The 25,650-nt window shown below is 41.4% G+C and overlaps 2 protein-coding genes and 1 long non-coding RNA gene across 5 annotated transcripts in view; 2 read left to right on the forward strand and 1 right to left on the reverse strand.

The window, feature by feature from the left end:
• Positions 1–2,059, forward strand: part of acoxl (acyl-CoA oxidase-like) — a 47,701-nt gene extending 45,642 nt beyond the window's left edge. Inside the window, exon 19 of the mRNA XM_014154849.2 lies at positions 587–2,059. Coding sequence (XP_014010324.1) covers positions 587–754 — 168 coding nt within the window. The 3' untranslated portion in view covers positions 755–2,059. The remainder of the gene's footprint in view (positions 1–586) is intronic.
• Positions 2,060–3,203: 1,144 nt separating this feature from the next.
• bcl2l11 (BCL2 like 11) lies at positions 3,204–20,547 on the forward strand. Of its 2 annotated transcripts, XM_014154847.2 has the most exons (5): positions 3,204–3,534; positions 4,251–4,312; positions 5,261–5,626; positions 8,972–9,105; positions 17,859–20,547. In XM_014154847.2, the coding sequence occupies exons 2-5, from the start codon at positions 4,294–4,296 to the stop codon at positions 17,985–17,987; spliced, it is 648 nt and encodes a 215-aa protein (XP_014010322.1). In that variant the 5' UTR covers positions 3,204–3,534; positions 4,251–4,293; the 3' UTR covers positions 17,988–20,547. The 2 variants fall into 2 exon arrangements, with proteins under 2 accessions (XP_014010322.1, XP_014010323.1); XM_014154848.2 differs by lacking the exons at positions 3,204–3,534; positions 4,251–4,312 and adding an exon at positions 4,352–4,681.
• A 2,417-nt stretch (positions 20,548–22,964) lies between these two features.
• Positions 22,965–25,650, reverse strand: part of LOC106577107 (uncharacterized) — a 64,820-nt gene continuing 62,134 nt past the window's right edge. For both annotated transcript variants that reach the window (XR_006760350.1, XR_006760351.1), the window contains one exon: positions 22,965–25,287. This is a non-coding gene — a long non-coding RNA (uncharacterized lncRNA). The remainder of the gene's footprint in view (positions 25,288–25,650) is intronic.

The following is a 25,650-nucleotide window of genomic DNA, read 5'->3' on the forward strand; positions in this document are numbered from 1 at the left end:
TAGGAAGACTAAGTCATTCTGCACTATGATGTCCCATTGTTATCTTTTACAAACTCTCATAACACCCCCAATCATGATAGGCAGTTTAATCTGTTGTAAGTCTGAACTCTAAAGACAATGGGCTCTGCTATTTACCTCCTTGAGTCAGTCTGGACGTTCTGTTTCTACTGGAACACTTAGATCCTCAGTGCAATACAACACCTGCCACCTGTCTGCCCAGAGTTGACCATTGTCTGTGTCTGTACCGCCAATACCATGATGGCCAATGCTGCTTACTCAAGATGCTGAATCATTCCCCCTGCTGGGGACTGTTGTGAAAAGTAGAAGATTGTACTGAACTTTGACTTGAAGTTCATCTCAAATCAAATCAGATTAATTTGCAATATTTGTCTATACCCTGCCCTAAATTGTCTAGAATTCCAATAGATAACCATTATAAAAACCACCAATTCAACCTTTGACATAAGCTACTTACAAGGTAATTCATATCAGCCTTATCCATGGCTAACCATTTTCTCACACACTCATTCATTGATTGCATTGATTTATGCAAATGTGATTGACTCCTATTGTGTTTGTCCTGCAGCTGTTGGAGCTGTGTAGATTGGTGAAGGATGAGGCCCTGAAGGTGGTGTCTGACTTCAACGTTCCCTCCTGCTGCATCCAGGCGCCAATTGCTGGGGTGGCCAACCCCCGGGCTGAGTGGGCCTTCTACTCTGCACCGGAGCACCCCATCAGAGCCTCCAAGTTATGAGCCCCATTGTGCTGATCTAGGATCTGTCCATATAATATTGTTCATCATGATCTAAAGGGCTAAACTGATCCTAGATCAGCACTCCTACTCTGAGACACTTTGTGGATACGGGCCTTGCTCACTGCTTGACTCATCCTGGTCTCAGTGAAGAGCCATGGGCTGTGTTACAATGTCCATATTAGCATACCACTTAGAATAAAGCAACTTATTTGGCATGCATGATGTAAGTGATGTAAGTGATGTAGTGTGGATATTAGAACAGAGCCTATGATCTTTTGCCTAATCTGAACAAGGTCTGAAGACTACAGACCCAGTTGTTGTCTAGACTAGTGCCATTAGCCGCAAGCATAATACACGGGACAGTCTCATTTTGATTAATTTCTATTTAAATCTCTTATCAGTTCTCAAAGAAATGTTGAAATGCTGTTTGTTACACTGTCAAATCATTGGGTTTTATTTGATATGTGTGCATTTGGGAGCTTTTGTACTTTGCTTGGTCCAATCCATTACATACAGTGGATGTCTTTGTGGCTCAGAATAGCTTGACACAATCAGTGTTGCTTATTGAAAATGTGCTAATTTTGTTTGTACAAAAAAAAGCTTTGAAATTAAATGTATGACACTAGTGAGACACAACTACATTTTTAACAACTCTATTTGCCTTAATATTAAGAAAGACTAATGTAATGTAACATTTGATAGTGGTTTCCCTTACTTGCTGAGACCTAGCCTGAGACCAGACCGTAGGTGTATGGGAGCAGACTGACTCAATAGACAGGTAGGCTGCAATGCTAACAGCATGTGGTAACGTCACAAAGTGGACCAGTGAGCTATGTGTAATCACCCACCCAACCAATAAAATCCACAGCATATATAGAGACACACTTTGACTGTGAATCTCTCTGCCAGACACTTTCCCACATCAAGACTGGCTAGACAGTGATGGCCAGCTGTTTGATTCAACAACATACAAAATGGAAATTACACAAGATATGTTTATAATATATTTTATTAATATGAGCACAGTGAGCAAATGGTTTGTGACACAATACATGTGGGAAGTGTAGGCTACTTTATATCCTTCAATTTTCTGATCAGTTGTCTGCATAACATGTAGGCCTGTAATGTTGATTGACTCTTGATGAACAAACATTGTTTGCTCTGTAGGTTACTTGTGCTTGCATATAAACTTAAACTTTTCCATGACAAAGTGTCATCAGTTTTGTACTGTATCTTTGTCATATCTGAAAATCAATTGTCACTGCTCTTAAATGTACTTAATAGGAATAAATGTGCTGTATAGTGTATCTTGTTTCGCTCATGTTTTCTCGTTTTAATGTTTTATCTTTGTTGAAGCCTTGCAGTCAACAGTTAAAACAAGAAGTTGAAGTCGTCTGCTCAGTATTCATAAAAGTACATACAATCCTGTGTTTTAATTGGTTGTGAACCAGTTATATAATTAGTGTTTCAGTGTGCAAATGATCAACACATGCATGATTGTGAGAAGGAGCAGCTGGCTTTTTAACACTGTGAAATAGCTGTTCTTCTAACTGAGAATGTGTGGGCGAAAGTGTGAAGAACCATCCAACAACTATTTCAGGGGCTCAATGATGTGTACTAAATGATTCTAGAAAATTACAATTCTTCTCAATGTTGATTATCTGTAAAACTATTTGGCTGAAATGTATTGTCTAATGGAGTTTATTTTAATAGAAAGAGACCCACATAATTTCTCTGACAACTGAAATGTTGGTAGGTACAGTATAGGATCTTGACATGTGAAGTTGCCCCTCTTTGAATTTGGTAGGCTAATGTACTACTACAGTAGTATTGTAAACTGTTCACCTACAGAGAGAGAGACGGAGAGTTTCAAGTTTTATCAAGGTTTATTTGTGACATGCACAAGTACAGTCAAATGCTTAACTTGTGAGCCCTTCCCAATGATACAGTATTCAATATCAAAACAGTAGAACTAGAAAAACACTATAAATAAGAAAGGAAGAAATATAAAACAGGAGATTGTAAGCTTCAGTATATACAGGGTCAGTGTCCGTACCAAATGTACAGTGTGCAGGGATACTGGAGTAGTTGAGGTAGGTATGTACATGTAGGCGGGGATTGGGAGAAAGTGACTGGTTGCAGGATACATAATAATAGTAAATAATAGCAAATAGTAGCAGTGTAAACAAGGCTGAAAAGTGACTGAAATGTATAAATACTATGGTAATATACTCATGGTAATATCAACATGGAAACAAGAGTCGGTTAACAGTGACCAGGAGCAGGATCAATAGATAGGCTAAATAGAGGAAGAGGGAGAGAAGGTTTTTCTGGACACTTGAAAGGATGCTGTGAAAAGAGGCTGAGATCCCACCCATTGAAAGAGTAGGCGGGTCAAGAGGCGGAGGATGGCACACAGGCGTCACCCCACTCTTGACACAGACCAGACGTTTCAACTTTTTCTATCAGTTGCGAGTGAGCTGCTACAGCAAGGAAGTATCCTCAGCTGAGATATCCACACCGGAGACAAAAGAGTCGAACGCTTTTTCCCTTCCTTCACCCAACCTATATTTTGAAGGATCTGTTTTTACAAGGCGGAACCACTATTCTTTCGATGTTGACATCGTCGTTTTCTGATTAAAAAGGCACTGTGTGGGCTCTAATCTTTTGCGTTTTGGAGGTGTGAGAAGTTCAAAAGTGGATTTTCAGATATTTTACTGTTATTGACAACTCTTATGTCCCGCTACTAAAGCGGTTTAGGACATGTCCGATTCGTCCAGGTGAGTGCAAAATGAACATCAGGATATCGCATGCATTTACTGTTTTTAAAAAGGCTATAATTTCAGTAGACTAAGAATAGACAATGTAACCGAAAATTGCACCGCGGTTCTCCCAACTTTAGACTTCACTCAGTTGTCAAGAAAACCGTGATTCTGAGAAAAATATCCAAGATAGCCTCATATCCCAATTAATTGGTTTTTAGAGAACTATGGTGTATTGTCTAAATGCATTTACTTTGTAGGCTACCATATCATGTGTTTTCGTAATGCAACAAAAGTATCTTATTCCGCTCACACCGCACGCCTCGCAGCGACAGCGCTTTGACATTAATTGGAGAAAGTTCGTACTTGTTTTGATGAAGTCCACCCCGTGTCTGCACAGCGGTTTAACGTGTGAGAATTATACGATCTTAACCGATGTCAATCGTTCCTGATTATCTTTAGTAGCCTATTATCATCATCATAGAAAACCTTGAAACACTAAACGCGTTGGACTTGAATATAATGAAAATAAAGACCATATTTGCTGCCTGAGATTTAAACTGCGATATTTTTGTAGGCCTATTGGTCTACTTTATTCTCGGTTACAGTGCGATGCATGACATTATATAGCCTATAATACGCCAATAGGCCGTTTTTATTTTGAGGATAGGGATGAAAGGTACCTGTTTGTTTCCCTTTTGTTTTCCACATTAACCTACCCTCATTCTTCTCAGACGATCCAGCAATAAATTAATCACCTGTTGAAGTTGAACGACAATGGGACTCCTGTTCTCAGGTGATTCAGTGATATATAGGCAAGGGGTCAACATGTATTTCCATTTTCAAGACAAAATAAAAATATATAAAAAGAGAGGCTACTACTGCAACCTGTGGGTGGCGATAATGGACCAGTAGGCTAGCCTATGATTTTGGATGCGTTTCATTTAGCTAATCCAATCGCCTGCCAGTCACAAAGGCTCTAATCCAATCAGGTCTGTTTTCAACACATGTTCGTAGAGAACTTTTCATAACAAATGTGTGCAGACTCTCCAGCAAGAAACTGCTTGAAGTGCTTGTACTCTATTGTTCGTTGTCTGACTGTCTCTGCGTTTTGGTTGTCTCTAAAATGTGGCTTTCGCTTTAACTTTGAATGTGTTTGATATGAGTAAGTATTTGTGATATAGTAGGCTACTGAAAGTATTATATAAAGTATTATAAAGTCGACAGGTAGCCTGTACGGTGCCTGAGGTCCTTCATGCACAATTTGGAACCAATTCGAGTATGAAATACAAGTAACGATCAGATTAATTTCGAAAACATTACTATAACTAGATTTGTCATGGGGATCCACAATAGGCTATTCACAACTTTCATTTCGGACAGAAGAAGTTAACTTGGCTTGGAGATTGGGTTGTGACGCAGTTACTACGGCTTGTAATTTCATGCCAACTGTTTTTCCCTGCTAGAAATGCTGCAATCAGCACTTCTGTACAAACAATGGAGGTACGTGGAGAGGAAGAAGTTACGGCCGACTCAAAAACTTGGATAGACTGGACACTGGACTCGACCCTGCGAGATATTTAGCCATGCGAGTTTTGTTTTATTAGCCTACGTTTTCTAGAAATTATGGCTGTTTTAGATTTTTGATTCCAAGAGAGGAAATCTCCAACACATAATGACAATGCACGGACAAAATATATATATAAAAAAATAGCCTAACTCTGATACTTGATCTATCCTACAGACCACAAAATCGGTCCAAATGGCTCGACCACCCTAATTGAGAGAGGGGAAAGCGGAGAGTCGCATCCCGGTGGCGGAGCTGCCTCCCGTGCCGAACCGTCTGACAACCCCCAGTCCTGCGAAGGGGACCAGCAGTCACTGGGAGGAATAATGATTCCGAATAGTCTGCTTGGTTTCCAGTCGAGGTCGCCGGTGTTCAGAACACTGTCCAGATCCTCCAGTGGATATTTTTCGTTCGACAGCGATTCTATTCCAAGCTCCCCGCTATTGAAAGATAAGTCGACACAGACTCCGAGCCCATCTAGCCAAGTCATTACCCACGCACTGCAGCGCATGTCTCGAGCACTGGAGACCCGGCGAGATTATGGTAAGGCACGCACCCTTGCTGGTGTCGCACAAATAAAGATTGTTACTCACAATTCAGAGCGCTGGTTTCGAGGCATGGCATGGCGCACATGATAAACTATTTACGCTGCCCTTGTGGTAATCAGAAAGTACACTTTTTTATACACTTAACTCACAACATTTGACGACGTCCCCTGACTATTACAATGTACTAAGGACCATTGATTCTGTATCGTATTTATTGATATGGGGGGAGGATGGCGGGCTATTATGCACGGATGCGTCTTGGGTTATTGCGCGCTAATTGGCCTTTGGGTTGTTTGTAATGTCTGTAGTTATACCGTAGTCATTACGATATCTGCATGGGTCGTGACTCCTGTATAGCGTGACGATGAGCCAATAGTTGGATTCAACCTCAGCAGGAAGTTTTTTTAGATCAGTATCTGCACTGCGTTTACTGAGTTGTGTCATAACAAGGAGTGTGCGTGATAGCAAAACATGCATGCGCATGTGTTTGTTAACGGCACCTGTACGTGCACACAGACTTACACTCAACCTCAATAACATTCCCTGACAAAGCCAGTGGCCATAGAAGACAAGCAAAAGGAAATACACTGGGACAGACAGGCACTGCTTTTTGGCCCCTTAGTGCATAATATATGTGATTGAGCAGCCTAATTCACTTGTGTACTTTTATTTGACCACATGTCGTGAGTTGGAGTAGAGGCCACGTATAGTGAGTTGAGGTAGAGGCCACGTGTAGTGAGTTGGAGTAGAGGCCACGTATAGTGAGTTGAGGTAGAGGCCACGTGTAGTGAGTTGGAGTAGAGGCCACGTGTAGTGAGTTGGAGTAGAGGCCACGTATAGTGAGTTGGAGTAGAAGCCACGTGTAGTGAGTTGGAGTAGAGGCCACGTATAGTGAGTTGGAGTAGAGACCACATATAGTGAGTTGGAGTAGAGGCCACATATAGTAAGTTGGAGTAGAAGCCACGTATAGTGAGTTGGAGTAGAGGCCACGTATAGTGAGTTGGAGTAGAGGCCACGTGTAGTGAGTTGGAGTAGAGGCCACATATAGTGAGTTGGAGTAGAGGCCACGTGTAGTGAGTTGGAGTAGAGGCCACGTATAGTGAGTTGGAGTAGAGGCCACATATAGTGAGTTGGAGTAGAGGCCACATATAGTGAGTTGGAGTAGAGGCCACGTATAGTGAGTTGGAGTAGAGGCCACGTATAGTGAGTTGGAGTAGAGGCCATGTGTAGTGAGTTGGAGTAGAAGCCACGTATAGTGAGTTGGAGTAGAAGCCACGTATAGTGAGTTGGAGTAGAGGCAACATGTAGTGTATTGGAGTAGAGGCCACGTGTAGTGAGTTGGAGTAGAGGCAACATGTAGTGTATTGGAGTAGAGGCCACGTGTAGTGAGTTGGAGTAGAAGCCACGTATAGTGAGTTGGAGTAGAGGCAACATGTAGTGTATTGGAGTAGAGGCCACGTGTAGTGAGTTGGAGTAGAGGCAACATGTAGTGTATTGGAGTAGAGGCCACGTGTAGTGAGTTGGAGTAGAAGCCACGTATAGTGAGTTGGAGTAGAGGCAACATGTAGTGTATTGGAGTAGAGGCCACGTGTAGTGAGTTGGAGTAGAGGCAACATGTAGTGTATTGGAGTAGAGGCCAGTCAAATAGCCCTCTGTGTCTTTGGTCAACAGCAAACAGGGCTTCCTCCCTGCTCATTCTCCTTAGGAGCCGGCTGATACGAGGGACAGATACATCTCTATCTGTAGTGTTTCACCACATCTCTAATCCCAAAGAGACTACTCTTAAAGGAAAACTCCTTTTGCTATTTGTTTTATTAGTCCGTAGGTGATATAGCCCAAAAATGTTTTGCATGTCAACAATCAAGTTTTCAAGATATATAACTTTCTAAATACAGCCAGTATGATTCACCACTACCAACATATATTTTGGGGGTGGAATTTTCCTTTAATGGGTACACTCTTAGAAAAAAAAGGTGCTATCTCGAACCTAAAAGGGTTCTTTGGCTGTCCCCATAGGTTAACCCATTGAAGAACCCCTTTGGTTCCAGGTAGAACCCTTTTGGGTTCTATATAGAAGGCTTTCCACAGCGAGTTCTACTTGGAACCCAAAAGTTTATCCTATGGGACAGTCAAAGAACCCTTTTGGAAACAACTTTTCTATCTCTGATGTTGGGAAGCCAATGATTGGGCCCCACTCAAAGCCATTTCTTAAGATAAAGTCTGAAGAGTTTGTTTGTGGAGAGTAACATCAGTGTTCTCCAGTTTTATTACCACCGCCTGTTGTTGCCTGAGGGAGACAGACGCTGGGGAGGAATTATTTACCTGTTTTTTTTACTCAGACTTTCTTTTCTGAATACCAGATATGATTGATCCTTGCACACGTATAGAAAACCACAAGTGTGGTGTAGTATCTGATAGTCTATGTCAGCGTTCCCCAGCTGATGGGTGGCTTTTATTTGGCCCACCAAGTTTTGTGAGGAAATAAGAAAAAAACTATGTTTTTTTACATTTTATTTTTGTTTTATTGTTGGACATAATGGACTAAAAACACCAGGAAATCAGCTCCAAGTGATTTTAATTTTAGAAATCTGTTCACAAGTATTCCCACACATAATCGAGAGAAACGTGATCGTATACAAATGTAAGCAAGGTTCGAAATGATTATGTTTTAGTCAAATATTATATCTGTTTGGGCTTCTTGTGGTAAATTTGGCGACTACAAATGATTAGTCATTATTTTTTCTGGACCCCCGAACATCCGCTTAAGAAATAATCATCCCGCGGCTGAACCTAGTTGATGATCCTTGCTCTATATATACTGTATCTGTAATATACAGTATGCCTTTGGTCCATTCAATTACATTTAGATTTTGACAACTTTACTTGAGGTTTCTTGACAAATAGCCTTTAAAACACACTCATAAGATTGTCATAAGATAACAAAAGGTAACATTTCATAACAATAGTCTTACACTCATGGACATGCTGTGGTGATGCAGGAAGCATGTCAAGAATTGTCACTGTGCTATGTGTTATTGTTACGTCTCTTTTATGACAGTGATATAAAGCCATTATGCCAGGCTACTTGCAGTAAAGTGTTTCCATATTAACATATGGTGTAACTGATATTGTAGGGCCATTGAGGGATATGAGAAATATTAGACATATGGTCCATGACACGTGCGTCAAAACGAGATCAGAACACATTCATAACTAAACCACACTATAGTACATAAACAGAGAGTCATACTGGACTCCTCTTAGTATGGTTGTAGCTTGGTCTTTGTTTTTAGATTGTGTTCCAATGAGTTCTGAGAGCCATTTGTTCTTTGTCCCCCAGACGTGTGGCCCAACCCCCTCCGGCCCTATAGATCACGCCCACCACCGACTGCGGGGGACATGCGGCCAGAGATACTCATCGGTCAGGAGCTTCAGCGCATCGGAGATGAGTTTAACAACCTCATCATACATAGGGTGAGTAGTTACACCAGCACTGAGACGTACAGTCTACTATACACTTATAGACGGGAGGATCCTAAAAAGAGACCCATATATCCTGATGATATGTCGTTTCTGAGGGGAAAACAATGAATTAAACAATCACTTTCAGGGAATTGGTAGCTTCAGTTCAAATATCCCTAAGGGAGTTTGTCAACCACTCTCATAGGATACGATACACAATTCTATCAGGATCAAATTGGGGCGGCAGGTAGCCTAGTGGTTGCAAGATTGAATCCCCGAGCTGACAAGGTAAAAATCATTCTGCCCCTGAACAAGGCAGTTAACCCACTGTTCCTAGGCCGTCATTGTAAATAAGAATTTGTTCTTAACTGACTTGCCCAGTTAAATAAAGGTAAAATAAATGATGATCACAGTAGTCACTGCAGTGCAAGGGAAAGTTAATCTTCCGATTAGATAGTGTCAATAATTTAAGCGTTTTCGCAGACCTGCTGCCGAAATCATGACACCATCGTTGAAGAAATTGCCTGTGCATCCATCAGTTGGTATCTTTCTCTTGCTACTTTACATTTCTGGAGGTTGCATCACCTTATTTACAAACCCTGTCAAGGACTGCACTGGATCAAATGGAGCTGATAAGGTGCTCAGCTCAACTTGTGCCATTCTAGATGATTTCTATTTGTGTCCTTGACCTAGCATTATGTGCTCTCATTTCTTATGTAGTGAGGGCACTCTGGCTTTAGAACATTATTTATAACACATTGCATAAAAATAATGTGTTGTTACCAAAATAATTGTATTTGCATACCTTAATCACTTTCAGTGAGCTCACTATGACTGACATATGCCGTGGAGGGGTGAATATCCCGTATCAGCTGTTACGTGACTGGCCTAATGTTCAAAGACACACCCAGCAGGAGGCTGCCTTCAACACCGACATGAAAAGGTTGTGTGGCGAGAGCGAGAGGGAGCGAGAGGCTGAGAGAGAGAGAGGCTACATGAAAAGTGCAATAGCACTAATATAACCGTATTAGTGCAGGTGTTTTTGTTAATTTATGTATATCACGAAGCTCTGAATTTCCAGGAAAATTCTTAGCAACAAAAGAGTGATCAAATGAAGATCCTACATCTGTTACAGGACAGGCTCTTTGTAGCTAAAACAATCTCTGTCAGGTGGTGATTCATCTTACCCGGGGTTACCCATTTCCTGGTTCAATTCATAACTCTGTTCAGATCTTACACTTGAACACTAATCATACTCAGCTTTGTTGGGTAAATGTTTTGAGGGAATTTTTCGTTTATAGATAATCTTCTTTCATGTTTCATTCTTGTCACTCTCCGTCTGCGCAGTCTTGAATTGGCTGATATGAAAGACCCATAAAATGTTTTTTTAACATTTACGTCATTTAGAAGACACTCTTTTCCAGAGCAACTTACAGGAGCAATTAGGGTTCAGTGCTTTACTCAGAGGAACATTGAAAGATTTATCTCCTAGTCGGCTCAGGGATTCGAATCGGCGACCTTTCGGTTACTGGCCCAACGCTCTTAGACGCTAGGCAACTTGTTACCCCACATCTGTTTGAAAGCTGTTGACAGTGCATGTTGCATGCATTTTAGGGAGTTTCGATGTGACTGTGCATGGAATTTGTTGAAAACTGTTTTTCTTGCCAGTTCATAACCCCGGGATGTTCTTGTCATGGACATTTCTATTCATCACCATCCCCAAGGGACACTGCCTAGTACCCATAAAAGGGGAAGGTTTGTCTGTATAATCAAAAATATGAACTGATGACTGGACGTTGTATTTTTTCACAAAAAAAAACAGAAATATTTATTTCTAATGAGTGCATAAGCATTTCATGAATATTGTGTTACTAATGGCATCTGGGTGTCTGAGGAGAAATCAATATTTACACACCTTTCAACAGGTGAGGCTGTAGAACAGAACAGGGTTTCTGTGTGTGTGTGTGTGTGTGTGTGTGTGTGTGTGTGTGTGTGTGTGTGTGTGTGTGTGTGTGTGTTACATATCTCTCTTTCTATAGAGGGGGGTTTATGTATTTCGAGAACAAAAACCCCAATAAAAAACGGAACATATTGTGTTCTAAGTGCCATGTTCTGGTTTCAGGGTGTTTGGTTGCGATCAGGGAGAGGAATTCTGCAAGGCTGTCCCTTTCTAGAATCTACAGCTGTCTTGTACTTCTCCCATCTGTCACAATTGTTTATTACCTAACTTTCTACAGGTTATTGCATTGTGTGTTACTGACAAATGCAGGTGTTTCACAGTTCTATGTATAGATTGTCAACTGCCAATAACTGTCATAATGCTTGTATCTGGATGAGTGCTAGTACTTCCTAGCTAGTGACTATAAAGTGAGTAATTTCATTGTGGACAAAGTGTTTGTGTGTTTTCAGGTGTCACGTAAGGTGAATCAAAAAACCTCCTGCACACTTTGTTTATTGACACACAGGTCTGTGTCATCTGTCACACTTCCCTGTCCTTCCTTCTGATTGGCTGTATGGCCTCTGGACACCCACAGAACTGACCAGTGACCTGCATTACTCTCCATTACTCAGGTTTTGTTTTGCCACACACACACACACACACACACACACACACACACACACACACACACACACACACACACACCATTCCTTCTCTGCCTAATAGCCATCATGGAAAATACTCTTAGGGCTGTCTGAGTGTGTAATCAAGGTCAAAGAGGCCAAGCCCGGGGGTTTGAGACTGACAGGAGGAAGGGTCAGGTTACAATGACGGGGCAGTGGAGCTGGTTAGTGAGTGATTGGTTGTGTTGCAGAATTGCAGGACTACGTGACTGCCCTGTGGTTAAGGCTCTCAGGGAGCCCACTGTGGGCTCTAATTATCCACTGGTCTGCCTTTACAGGCCTCACTCACCCAGCGCCATGGAGACTCACTCAGCCCCGCCCTGGCCCTCCTTGTCATCTTCTCCCAGGGTCAGTTTCAACCCAGGCTCCAACGGTTGTCATGCTTTGTGTGAGGCGCTGGAAAGAACTTCTGAGTGGAGTTGATCCACTGTTGAGTCTTTGAGTGTGTTGTGGGTTTGGGTGTCTCCATACTCCCTTTCTCTGGTTCTGTGATGCTTGCGTATGTGTTTAGTGGTTGCATCGCTGTGAAGTTAGCTTTGCATGTGTAGGTGCTCTGTCCTATGGGCTGATATAGGTGGCTTTTAATTCAGGGCACTCCTCCTGCTAGAGGTACACAAATCATTTGTTTTCTTTCAAACACTTTGAGCGTTTAACTGAGCCTTTCCAGAGTGCCAGATGGACAGGGTTTGCACTTTTTGAGCGATTCTATTGCACCAGGCCAGCTCAATCAAGCGCAGCTAAAGTATTTGAAAGAATCTCAAGTACTATTTGAGCCCAGGTCTGGTGAGACGTCTCTCCAGTGGTGAATATGGCAGATGGTAGTGTGAGACGTCTCTCCAGTGGTGAATATGGCAGATGGTAGTGTGAGACGTCTCTCCAGTGGTGAATATGGCAGATGGTAGTGTGAGACGTCTCTCCAGTGGTGAATATGGCAGATGGTAGTGTGAGACGTCTCTCCAGTGGTGAATATGGCAGATGGTAGTGTGAGACGTCTCTCCAGTGGTGAATATGGCAGATGGTAGTGTGAGACGTCTCTCCAGTGGTGAATATGGCAGATGGTAGTGTGAGACGTCTCTCCAGTGGTTAATATGGCAGATGGTAGTGTGAGACGTCTCTCCAGTGGTGAATATGGCAGATGGTAGTGTGAGACGTCTCTCCAGTGGTGAATATGGCAGATGGTAGTGTGAGACGTCTCTCCAGTGGTGAATATGGCAGATGGTAGTGTGAGACGTCTCTCCAGTGGTGAATATGGCAGATGGTAGTGTGAGACGTCTCTCCAGTGGTGAATATGGCAGATGGTAGTGTGAGACGTCTCTCCAGTGGTGAATATGACAGATGGTAGTGTGAGACGTCTCTCCAGTGGTGAATATGGCAGATGGTAGTGTGAGACGTCTCTCCAGTGGTGAATATGGCAGATGGTAGTGTGAGACGTCTCTCCAGTGGTGAATATGGCAGATGGTAGTGTGAGACGTCTCTCCAGTGGTTAATATGGCAGATGGTAGTGTGAGACGTCTCTCCAGTGGTGAATATGGCAGATGGTAGTGTGAGATGTCTCTCCAGTGGTGAATATGGCAGATAGTAGTGTGAGACGCAAAAGGACAAACGCCCTGCTAATGCAAAGCACATGTCTGGCCACAGAAACATGTTGTTATTCTAAGATAACTAACGTCTGTATTTTGCCACTCAAATTATCTGAGCATTCACATGGCAGCTCACTTCTTTGTGGAGTTTCTATTTTATTTTTAAATTGGGTTTGTTCCTCAAAGGGATTTTCAGTAGGAAGCTGCAAATAAGCACCCTCTTATTTGTGACGCAATGTTATTTTGTTTTAGGACCTGCAGTCTTTGTCTTGAAGAACGAGGGAGAGAGAAGTTTGTCAGTTTTTAAAACAATTTTAAGCATCTGCATAATAACTTGTTTTAATCAAATAAAAACACATTGGATGAGTATCAGTGAAACTTTGTTTTTCCTCAGGCAGAAATCTGCGACCGTATTAGCGAGTCACTTTAACTGCATGTCTTCTACTTCAAATTGTGGCTGCTCTCCCAGTTTGGTCAAATCGTTTTTCAGTCTTCTTCTGGCCTTGTAAGTTCTTGTTTTGCTTGCATGTGGTGTTGCAGATCTCTCTCACACCAGATCAATTGTCAGAGAGAGATTAGTCAGTCAGTTGGTACCTGAATGTCACACAGTTTGGGAACAGAAACAGCTGAATACTCAGGCCCTGATCCATTAGATTTAAAAGTGTTCATGTTTTGTAATATTGTACCAATTAGCTGGTTGTGGGCGAAACTGTCAGTATTTAGTGAATTTGGGTATTAACGTTATCACTGCCAAAAACATGATTCTTAAAGGGAAAGCTACACTGATCCCATATTTAAGTTGATCCACCTCCCCTCCTTCAGTCAGTTTTACACAACTAATAACATATTACTAATGGGGTCATTCACCTGTTGATGTGCATTACGCCAGCCTCTCCTGTTGCATGCCTCAGGGTGTGAAGTGGAGTGGGATTACATACTGTGTGCACTAGTTATATAATGCAATACAAAATGCAACATTGAATCACGATACTATAATACACACCAGAGAGGTTTTACCCTCAGACTCAATGGCCAAATATCTGGATCAAGTCTATGTGTCTACCCTGTATTGAAACCACTGCCTAGAACTGTTTAATTAGTCAAGCTTACAGTAAGTACATATATCTTTCCTCTTTCTCATTCTATTATAATCTCAGTAAAACAAAGTACTGAGTAAAGGGTCTGAATACTTACAGTTGAAGTCGGAAGTTTATGTACACTTAAGTTGGAGTCATTAAAACTCGTTTTTCAACCACTCCACAAATTTCTTGTTAACAAACTATAGTTTTGGCAAGTCGGTTAAGACATCTACTTTGTGCATGACACAAGTCATTTTTCCAACAATTGTTTACAGATAGATTATTTCACTTATAATTCAATGTATCACAATTCCAGTGGGTCAGACGTTTACATACACTAAGTTGACTGTGCCTTTAAACAGCTTGGAAAATTCCAGAAAATGATGTTATGGCTTTAGACGCTTCTGATAGGCTAATTGACATAATTTGAGTCAGTTGGAGGTGTACCTGTGGATGTATTTCAAGGCCTACCTTCAAACTCAGTGCCTCTTTGCTTGACATCATGGGAAAATCAAAAGAAATCAGCCAACACCATGGGACCACGCAGCCGTCATACCGCTCAGGAAGGAGACGCGTTCTGTCTCCTAGAGATGAACATACTGTGGTGTGAAAAGTGAAAATCAATCCCAGAACAACAGCAAAGGACCTTGTGAAGATGCTGGAGAAAACAGGTACAAATGTATCTATATCCACAGTAAAACGAGTCCTATATCGACATAACCTGAAAGGTCGCTCAGCAAGGAAGAAGCTACTGCTCCAAATCCACCATAAAAAAGCCAGACTACGGTTTGCAACTGCACATGGGGACAAAGATCGTACTTTTTGGAGAAATGTCCTCTCTTCTGCTCTGATGAAACAAAAATAGAACTGTTTGGCCATAATGACCATCGTTATGTTTGGAGGAGAAAGCTTGCAAGCCGAAGAACACCATCCCAACCGTGAAGCACGGGGGTGGCAGCATCATATTGTGGGGGTGCTTTGCTGCAGGAGGGACTGGTGCACTTCACAAAATAGATGGCATCATGACAAAGGAAAATGATGTGGATATATTGAAGCAACATCTCAAGACATCAGTCAGGAAGTTAAAGCTTGGTCACAAATGGGTCTTCCAAATGAATAATGACCCCAAGCATACTTCCAAAGTTGTGGCAAAATGGCTTAAGGACAACAAAGTCAAGGTATTGGAGTGGCCATCACAAAGCTCTGACCTCAATCCTATAGAAAATGTGTGGGCAGAACTGAAAAAGTGTGTGTGAGCAAGGAGGCATACAAACCTGACTCAGCTATACCAGCTCTGTCAGGAGGAATGGGCCAAAATTCACCCAACTTATTGTGGGAAGCTTGTGGAAGGCTACCCGAAACGTTTGACCCAAGTTAAACAATTTGAAGGCAATGCTATCAAATACTAATTGAGTGTATGTAAACTTCTGACCCACTGGGAATGTGATGAAAGAAATAAAAGCTGAAATAAATCATTCTCTCTACTATTATTCTGATATTCACATTCTTAAAATAAAGTGGTGATCCTAACTGACCTTAGACAGGGAATTTCTACTAGGATTAAATGTCAGGAATTGTGAAAAATTTAGTTTAAATGTATTTGGCTAAGGTGTATGTAAACTTCCGACTTCAACTGTATGTAAGTAAGGTATTTCAGTTTATTTTTATTTTTTATAAATGTTAAAAAATGTTAAAAAAACAAAAACTTGTTTTTGCTTTGTCATTATGGGGTACTGGGTGTAGATTGATGAAAGTATTTTTTCCCTCATCAATGTTAGAATAAGGCTGTAATGTAACAAAATGTGGATAAAGTGAAGGGGTCTGAATACTTTCCGAATGCACTGTATGTTCTAATCAAACAGCCTTTCAACAGCTTGTTTTAAGTTCTTGTTAAATCTTCCAGAGCAATCATTTATATCTAGCCAAACCATCGGTCTGCCATTTCTTTGATGAACTCATAATTTTTGGCCCAAAGGTGAATGGGGTCTTGCAAGGTTCCCAGTTCTGCTCTGTCTTTCTTACAGAGGGGTTAATGCACTTCCATTTAAGTCCACTTCCTCATCACCTGTTTCCTCAGACACTGTTCACAGTCACTCCAGGCTTTTGTGGTTCTTGGCATGACTCATTTCAGCTAAAACAAAGCGTTGATATCCCCCTTGCATTAGTTCCTAAATGTCAGCACTGTATGGCTCCCTGCCAAGCTGCTCTGAATCCACACACATGCAGTGATTCACTCATGGAGCGATACCCCAGTCATACTTCAGCACAGTTCCTGTCAGAAACATCGTTTCTGATAAAAGTAGAACTCAGACTTGGTGTTTCCTCAGTCCCCTCTGCCAAAGAGGCCACAGGGGAAATGACCAACGCTTATTACAAGAGCCCTGACAAACTAGTGACCTCAGGCCAACGTGACGGCCGGGCCAAGACAGCCACCTGTTTTCATCTCCCCTTTGCCATGTCTGCAGAGGTAATTGTCTCTGAGGAGGGAGTAGTCCGTTCATCCACCATTATCAGGACCCTATGACCTGGCCAAGTCCAAGTGCACTGCTAAAGACCTAATAGAATGGCTCAATCTCTTCCCTAATCTCTCCATTCATCTCACAGTAAAAATGCCCCTATTTATGTTTAGGTCATCAAGTACCTCTTCCATCTGAAGCTGAAGTAGCTGACCTAATAGAATGGCTTTTATGACTGTGCTGCTGCCCAGTTTTTCTCATTAAGAAGTATGACTCATGTTGTAAACCTGGTATGTTGGTGTGTGATGGTTCAGTTCAGCCCAAGGCTCTAGTGTGGTAGTTTGCAGGGCCTCTGCCCAACACAGCAATGTTGACACAAAGATCAGAAGAGCAGAACATCAACCCTGCATTGAAAGGGTAAATACTTTTACCTTGGTTGCTCATTTGATGCTCAATTGTGCTTATATAATTCAATACTGTGTACACATAATTAACAAACACACATACTGTACACGAGCATCCTGGCAGTTTCACAGGAGCAAACACATGTAAGAACGTTTCATTTGATTGCCTGGGCCTCTGGTCTTAAAGTGTGGAGTTAACCCACTGATAATAACACCCAGAGAGGGAGCAAGGGTTTGGGGTGAGGTGGGGCAGGATGTTGAGTTGTGTTGGCCTGCTTCCTGTGTTTGTTAGGGTTGCATGTGTGTCATGAAAGGACTGGCACACTGACCACAGTTGAGCTCAGCCGTGTCCAGTATTATCAGCAAACCTCAGCTGTCTGTCTTCTATACGCAGGACGGGTCTTTATGGTGGTCAGCCAAGACCCCCATGGGTTCACTGAGGGTAAATCTGTTTATTAGTGCAATTTGTTTGAATCATATGTCTAGAGTAAAAGGTGAGTGGCACTATTACGCTGTGTGTTGTGGCAATAATGTTGAATGCTCTATGTTTGTGTAGTATCTTTAGTGGTTATACTGTATGTACAAGAGGATGTAACACGGCTCCTTTCTCTGTGTCCTCCACAGCGCATTCCAGGCAGAAACGGTCAGGTTGCCCAGGGGAACCTGCAGCACATGCACCAAGAGCCCGCCTTCCTACTGTGGATGAGTCTTCTGATTGGACGACTATTACAGATAATCCTGCGGAGAAGATGATTGACAGACAGAAGCCCCAATCCCATCCTCTGGAGCACCCAGCAGGCACATACTGTAGAACCTGGGAGAATTCTGTTAAAGACTCTATACATATATGTAAAATTGTCACATTTTCAGAATGGACTCTCCTTCATATGTGAACCTTTACAACTTTGTCTTGATGGTTTTTGACCTTGAATGGCCTCAGGATTCCCTGATCCAGCATAAATTGGGATAGGGAATCTGTAATGCTTTGGGAATACTTTCTTTGGAAATTCTACAACACCTGGAATTTTGCACCTATGTTTCCTGCGCGGATTTGGAAAGCTGAGCCTAATCAAAGAACCAAAGATGGAGTGTCCCATTGCGGAGCACTAACAGGGATAACGCTGTGTGGATAAGGCTTTGTGGAGGTTACATGTACCTTGTACAGCTTCTTTTTCTTTGCTACTGCGCTGTTTTCTTTCTCTGTATTTGTTTGTTTCTAAGTGTTTGTGAGTTTACCCATGGTCAGATGTGTAGAGTCTGCGCTGTGTCTGTTCCTCCTGGTCCTCATGGCAACTCACTGTTTCCCTCCCAAAACTAACCTGCAATTCCAGTTTGATGCAGTTGGTTCCATTGCTGGTTCCATGGACCCAGATGAAGTCTGTTTAATGGAGAGTCTCCATTGAAAGTGTTTTTAAGTCCAGTAGTTTTAGACAACGATTCAGTGTGCACTCCAATAGTCTTTTTATTAACCCTTTAGGTATTAACCTCGAGCAATAACTGAAGATGCCATTTTTAAAAATGTATTTCCTTTACAAACATATTCAGTATTAAGAGCAATAGCATGGATGTTAGTAGTCATTGTGAGAACAGAAAAAAACATTGATAGCAACTACAATGCCTAAAATAATGAGATATAATGAAATCAAAGTAGATCTACATGAATTAGGGCAAACAATGTAACTTCTTGAACCAACGTATTTTACTGTTGTCTCATTTGTTTCCCCTCGCCCTTATCAGCTGTCAAACATAATTCCTGTTATCATTTAGCCTCTGGCTCGGACCTGCTGCTGTCAGTGCTTTGTTAGCCCAGCTGACACTCATGTTGGCCCAGACAAGTCTAGTGCAGTGTTGCTAGGTCATTAAAAGCTCATAGAAGCTTTGCTGGAAGAGAACCAAACTCTGAGCCGACATTAGCCAGAGGAACAGGCATAGAGAGACAGTGGATTCGATACAGGTTTGAATGGGTGGGATCACTCACAATGTTTGAGAACTTAGGTGGATAGACAGTAAGAAAAATCACCAAATGTTCTTGACAAAATTCTTGAAACATTTTTGTATTTCTGATCTGTGGTAGAATGAATGTTTAAAAAAAAAAGAAACAAATAATATTTTAATTAAGTGAAGTAGGGTTACTTTGGATGTTACATGATAAATGTTACCACATTCTGCACCATGGGTTTTACATTGTATGTGTCCCCTCATGTGACCCAAAGATTTATTATACTGTCATTTTGCTGGTTGATTCTTGTTGTAAAGTACAGTATTGGTGTGGTTCAGTCCAACTACCTTGGTCACCCTTTTGATTCCAATGGCTCCTATCTGTCAGTCTGTTGGTATTTGATGTGGAAACCTATTCCACACCCACAGTTCAATAAACATTATCCAGGAAATTGCATGTTGACAGTATAACATGTGATGATAAAAGCCTATCTTTAAAATAGCATAGCACTTACAGCTCATTCAAGGTTTTATGTGCCAAAAAATCTGCCTTTTACATTTATTTAAAAAAAAAATGTTTTGCTGACCATGTAGATTAAATGTAAGGTTGATGGTATTGTTTGATGACATTTCTGCAAACCCAATTTTGAGAAGTGCATGATGTGTTTCATTCTGTCATGTTTTTCTTGGTACCAACATTTTACTGCTCTGCCATGTTTTATATCTTGTATGACTGTCTTTTCTTTTTTGGTATTGCCAAATGAAACCAAAAACCTCATTTCAAAGTACTGTATCTCAGAAGGGTGTATGTAGTCGTGTCTAGAGATGCTTTCCAAGAGAACAACTGAAAGCTGAACTGTCACCTTCTGAAACTGATATGGAAACTTCTCTGACAGTCAGCCAATGGTTCCATGTACTCTAGATATATATGCGTTGAGGGAAGGCATGGTCCATACTGTCCATCCATCTTAATGGGTAGAGACCATAAATAGGAATAGCATTTTCCCCAGACACATCAAAATTCCCAAGTTGGATCCATACATTTTCACCAGTGTCATCTTGGTGGAGGAAGTGCAGGTTTGTACCTCTTGCACAAGGATTACTGTACCCAGAATTCAGTCTGTTCAGGACCCTTTTGCACTCTGCGCAGACAGACAGAAACTGATCTATCTGACTCACAGGACCCAGTACATTTGTAGCAAAATGTCATTGTTATTTTTTTTATATTTTCTAATTTGCACTGAAAGATTGCAATGTTGTGATTTCAATTGTGCAATACTGCTGTGCCTGTAAAAAGCCTTTTTCATCTTTAAAAAAAAAATCTGGAATTTTCTTTCATTGTCGATTAAACCACATCCTTTTTCATGAAAATCAATAAGCCACTGTCATTGTTCTATAACTAGAACCATACATATTGCAGTCATAATGAATTAGTCACGGGCAATTCAAAGAAAGTGTTACTATCTTTTTTACGCAAACTTGTCTTTTTACATACAGTTGAAGTCGGAAGTTTACATACACCTTAGCCAAATACATTTAAACTCAGTTTTTCACAATTCCTGACATTTAATCCTAGTAAAAAGCTTTTATTTCTTTCATTACGTTCACAGTGGGTCAGAAGTTTAAGTACACTCAATTAGTATTTGGTAGCATTGCCTTTAAATTATTTAACTTGGGGCAAACGTTTCGGGTAGCCTTCCACAAGCTTCCCACAATAAGTTGGGTGAATTTTGGCTTATTCCTCCTGACAGAGCTGGTGTAACCGAGTCAGGTTTGTAGGTCTCCTTGCTCGCATATGCTTTTTCTGTTCTGCCCACACATTTTCTATAGGATTGAGGTCAGGGCTTTGTGATGGCCACTCCAATACCTTGACTTTGTTGTCCTTAAGCCATTTTGCCATAACTTTGTAAGTATGCTTGAGGTCATTGTCTCTTTGGAAGACCCATTTGTGACCAAGCTTTAACTTCCTGACTGATGTCTTGAGATGTTGCTTCAATATATCCACATAATTTCCCTTCGTCATGATGCCATCTATTTTGTGAAGTGCACCAGTCCCTCCTGCAGCAAAGCACCCCCAAAACATGATGCTGCCACCCCCGTGCATCACGGTTAAGATGGTGTTCTTTGGCTTGAAAGCCTCCCCCTTTTTCCTCCAAACGTAACGATGGTAATTATGGCCAAACAGTTCTAATTTTGTTTCATCAGACCAGAAGAGAGGACATTTCTCCAAAAAGTACGATCTTTGTCCCCATGTGCAGTTGCAAACCGTAGTCTGGCTTTTTTATGGCGGTTTTGGAGCAGTGGCTTCTTCCTTGCTGAGCGGCCTTTCAGGTTATGTTGATATAGGACTCATTTTACTGTGGATATAGATAATGTTGTACCTGTTTCCTCCAGCATCTTCACAAGGTCCTTTGCTGTTGTTCTGGGATTGATTTGCACAATATATCCACATCATTTTCCTTCTTCATGATGCCATCTATATTGTGAAGTGCACCAGTCCCTCCTGCAGCAAAGCACCCCCACAACATAATGCTGCCACCCCCGTGCTTCACGGTTGGGATGGTGTTCTTCGGCTTGAAAGCCTCCCCCTTTTTCCTCCAAACATAACGATGGTAATTATGGCCAAACAGTTCTAATTTTGTTTCATCTGACCAGAGGACATTTCTCCAAAAAGTACGATCTTTGTCCCCATGTGCAGTTGCAAACCATAGTCTGGCTTTTTTATGGCGGTTTTGGAGCAGTGGCTTCTTCCCTGCTGAGCGGCCTTTCAGGTTATGTCGATATAGGACTCGTTCTACTGTGGATATAGATAATTTTGTACCCGTTTCCTCCAGCATCTTCACAAGGTCCTTTGCTATTGTTCTGGGATTGATTTGCACTTTCGCACCGAAGTACGTTCATCTCTAGGAGACAGAACGCGTCTCCTTCCTGAGCAGTATGACGGCTGCGTGGTCCCATGGTGTTAATACTTGCGTACTATTGTTTGTACAGATGAACATGGTACCTTCAGAAATTGATCCCAAGGATGAACCAGACTTGTGGTCTACAATTCTTTTTCTGAGGTCTTAGCTGATTTATTTTGATTTTCCCATGATGTTAAGCAAAGAAGCACTGAGTTTGAAGGTAGGCCTTGAAATGCATCCACAGGTACACCTCCAATTGACTCAAATGTTGTCAATTAGCCTATCAGAAGCTTCTAAAGCCATGACATCATTTTCTGGAATTTTCCAAGCTGTTTAAAGGCACAGTCAACTTAGTGTATGTAAACTTCTGACCCACTGGAATTGTGATACAGTAAATTATAAGTGAAGTAATCTGTCTGTAAACAATTGTTGGAAAAATTACTTGAGTCATGCACAAAGTAGATGTCCTAACCGACTTGCCAAAACTATAGTTTGTTAACAAGAAATTTGTGGAGTGGTTGAAAAACGACTCCAACCTAAGTGTATGTAAACTTCTGTCTTCAACTGTATATGTCTTCATTTGTGTAAATCAATTCTCAAAACGGTCTCTCTGTTTTGGTTCAAGTGAAAATAGGGCAGACTATTCATTTATGTAACAGTGGAAAAAGAGGACTCTTTTCTTCTGTGTTGCTTCATGCTTATCTCTGATCATTTGCAGGACACAGAAGTACGGTACAACTTGGCACAAACCACCAAGATAATTATGCATCCCATATTCAGCCAGTCAGTGGCTGCTTCACTCAGCTCCATGTGACTCAGTGCACAGTCCAGCATTCATATATAACATTTTAACCACTTAGTGGGATGGTAAACTCGATTGAGAGGACAGTACGGAAAGTAGGTGTTTATTCAGTCTGAGGTGGAAACATTCATTCAGTCAGGACTTCTGGTCCCCACAAGGATAGTAAAAACACAAACAATTGTTTTTTTACTGCTATGGTACGATTTTCACAAGTATGTGGTACAGGTAGCCTAGTGGTTTGGTAGCCTAGTGGTTAGAGAATTGGACTAGTAACCGGAAGGTTGCAATATTGAATCCCCGAGCTGACAAGGTAAAAATCTGTTGTTCTGCCCCTGAACAAGGCAGTTACACTGTTCCTAGGCTGTCATTGAAAATAAGAATTTGTTCTTAACTGACTTGCCTAGTTAAATAAAGAAAAAATAAAAAAATGTCACAACTCAGTACAAAACTCCAAACTGGTCACACTTGTAATGCTGCCAATCTTTCATTCAAAACCTCTCATTGTGCATTCATTTGGATCGTAAACATCTTTCACCACACAACCATTGATTTATAATATAAGTTTGTGAAATGTAATAGAACAAGAACATTGGTTTAATCACCAAAACACAACGATATCTTTTCAATTTAGTTTTAACTACCAGTTAATCCAATAGCAAACAAAGCAAGATACGTATTTCAAATTGCCCTTAGAAGTGCTGAAAGTAATATGCTACAGTACCCGAAATTACAGTTTTCACATTAGACAATACACTTACATTACCCAACAAAATTTACAGAAAATCTATCATTTCCATAATATCTATCTGTGTAATCAAAGGTGTGCTCAATGAAGACATCCTCTACGATCATTCATGCAAAAATGTATTTCAGATATAATTGCAACATAGGTTTACTGTCTGTAATCAAATGTAAGAAATTAAATGAAACAAATTAAATGAATGAAAATAAGACCTAACATTTAGCACACATTAATTTGCATCAATCCTGTCTTGAGCATTTGGCCATAAATTCTCAATCACATCACAGTGAATGTCCTCATTGTTCATGCACCGCAGGAAAAATCTTTTGCCAGAAGGAGGGTGGCACGCTCATGGGGATAGCGATCATACACCTTCCACCTCCATGCTGAAAACAAATCCTCAATAGGGTTGAGGAAAGGAGAGTATGGGGGCAGATATAGAGTTACGAATCAGGGATGGGCCCATACCATGACTGAACCACCTTTGCATGGTGAAACCTAACATTGTCCCACGCAATGAAACCGGTGACCCCTTCATCTTGACAGGCCTGCTCAATTTACACAATGAGGTGTGCAGCGTTGTAGGATCCAAGTAATGGCCTACGTCCTACCACACCGTCTTCAGAGATAGCTGCGCACATGGAGATGTTTCCCCCACCTGGCACTTGGACGGTCACCCGTTGGCCAATGAGGTTCCGCCCATGGCGCTGAGTTTTCACCAGGTTGAAGCCTGCTTCATCAACAAAGATATACTTGTGATGGTTCACAGCAAAGTAAAGCACCATCACCTTCTAGAAATATAATTTGGTAATTTCTTTTTTTTTTTACAGTATAGTTCCAATATAATATTGTGAAGTAGCATTTGCATCAAATAGTAACACTAATACAGTATATAGTGCTGTACCGGAACATACTCGGGCCGCAGTTGTTTCACCTGGTCGGTGTTTCTCTCAAAAGGCACCAGGTAAATGTGTTTCACAGATACTTGGTGCCTCTTCAAAAGGCGGGAGATTTTTGGTCGGCTGATGGATACCACATTTATAACGGTGTCATCGTTCTCCTCAATGGCATGCTTTATTTCGGACATTCCTGGCCCTCACCATTTCCACCACTGCCCACTCCTGCTGGTCGATCAGCACACAGCCACGGCCACCACCATGTGGTCTTCTGTCAATTCTGATGGTAGAACAGAGTATACTGTCAATAGATCATAATGTAAGAATACCGTGACATGTTTTGTGAATTCACATGCATTACAATATGTAATTTACTGAAAATATAATGGTAAAGCATGGTGCATATCCTGCAGACTTACTGGTTTTCTTGACAAAATGTTGTGATGATCGAATTGACAGCTGATCTTTTCAGATTGATGTGAACTAATCTGTCACCCTCTGCCATGGTAAGGCCTCTGTTTACCACATGGTCAACGACGATGGCCCAGACTTCATAAGACGCAACAGTTCCCTGCAAGTTGCCTCCCTCTCTCTGATGTCCACCTCTTTGACAGGGCCCATGCCCACCTCTTTGACGGGGCCCATGCACACCTCTTTGACCTTTTCTACGGGGCCCACCTCTTTGACCTCTTTGATGGGGCCCATGCCAACCTCTCTGACAGGCCCCTTGTCCACAAGCTCTTTGATTTCTTCCTCTCCCTTGCTGTCTATCCTGATCCATGTTGAAAGAAATTACAAGTGTTCACACACACCCTTTTACATGGTGACCAATTGTGGTTACTACTATATGAAATCAATTAGCAATATGGAGTAGTCATTTGGTATGGTTATCATGTATCATACATGTAATTTAGATGTTTATACATCACAAGCAGACATTTTATTTCGGTGGTTCTCAAAATCCATATATAGTACCCCCAGGGGTACACACAATGCCGTCGGGAGTATGCCAAATAAAAATGTGATTCACATTTTTTTTTAAATTATAGCCCATTGAAAATATTATATTTTACAACGGGGCTATACATTTGAGTGATGTTTTTTTCTTGCCTGAGTAGCATTGTTTCACTGCCAA

Source organism: Salmo salar, chromosome ssa18, assembly GCF_905237065.1.
Source record: "Salmo salar chromosome ssa18, Ssal_v3.1, whole genome shotgun sequence".
In the NCBI taxonomy this organism is placed as follows: Eukaryota; Metazoa; Chordata; class Actinopteri; order Salmoniformes; family Salmonidae; genus Salmo; species Salmo salar.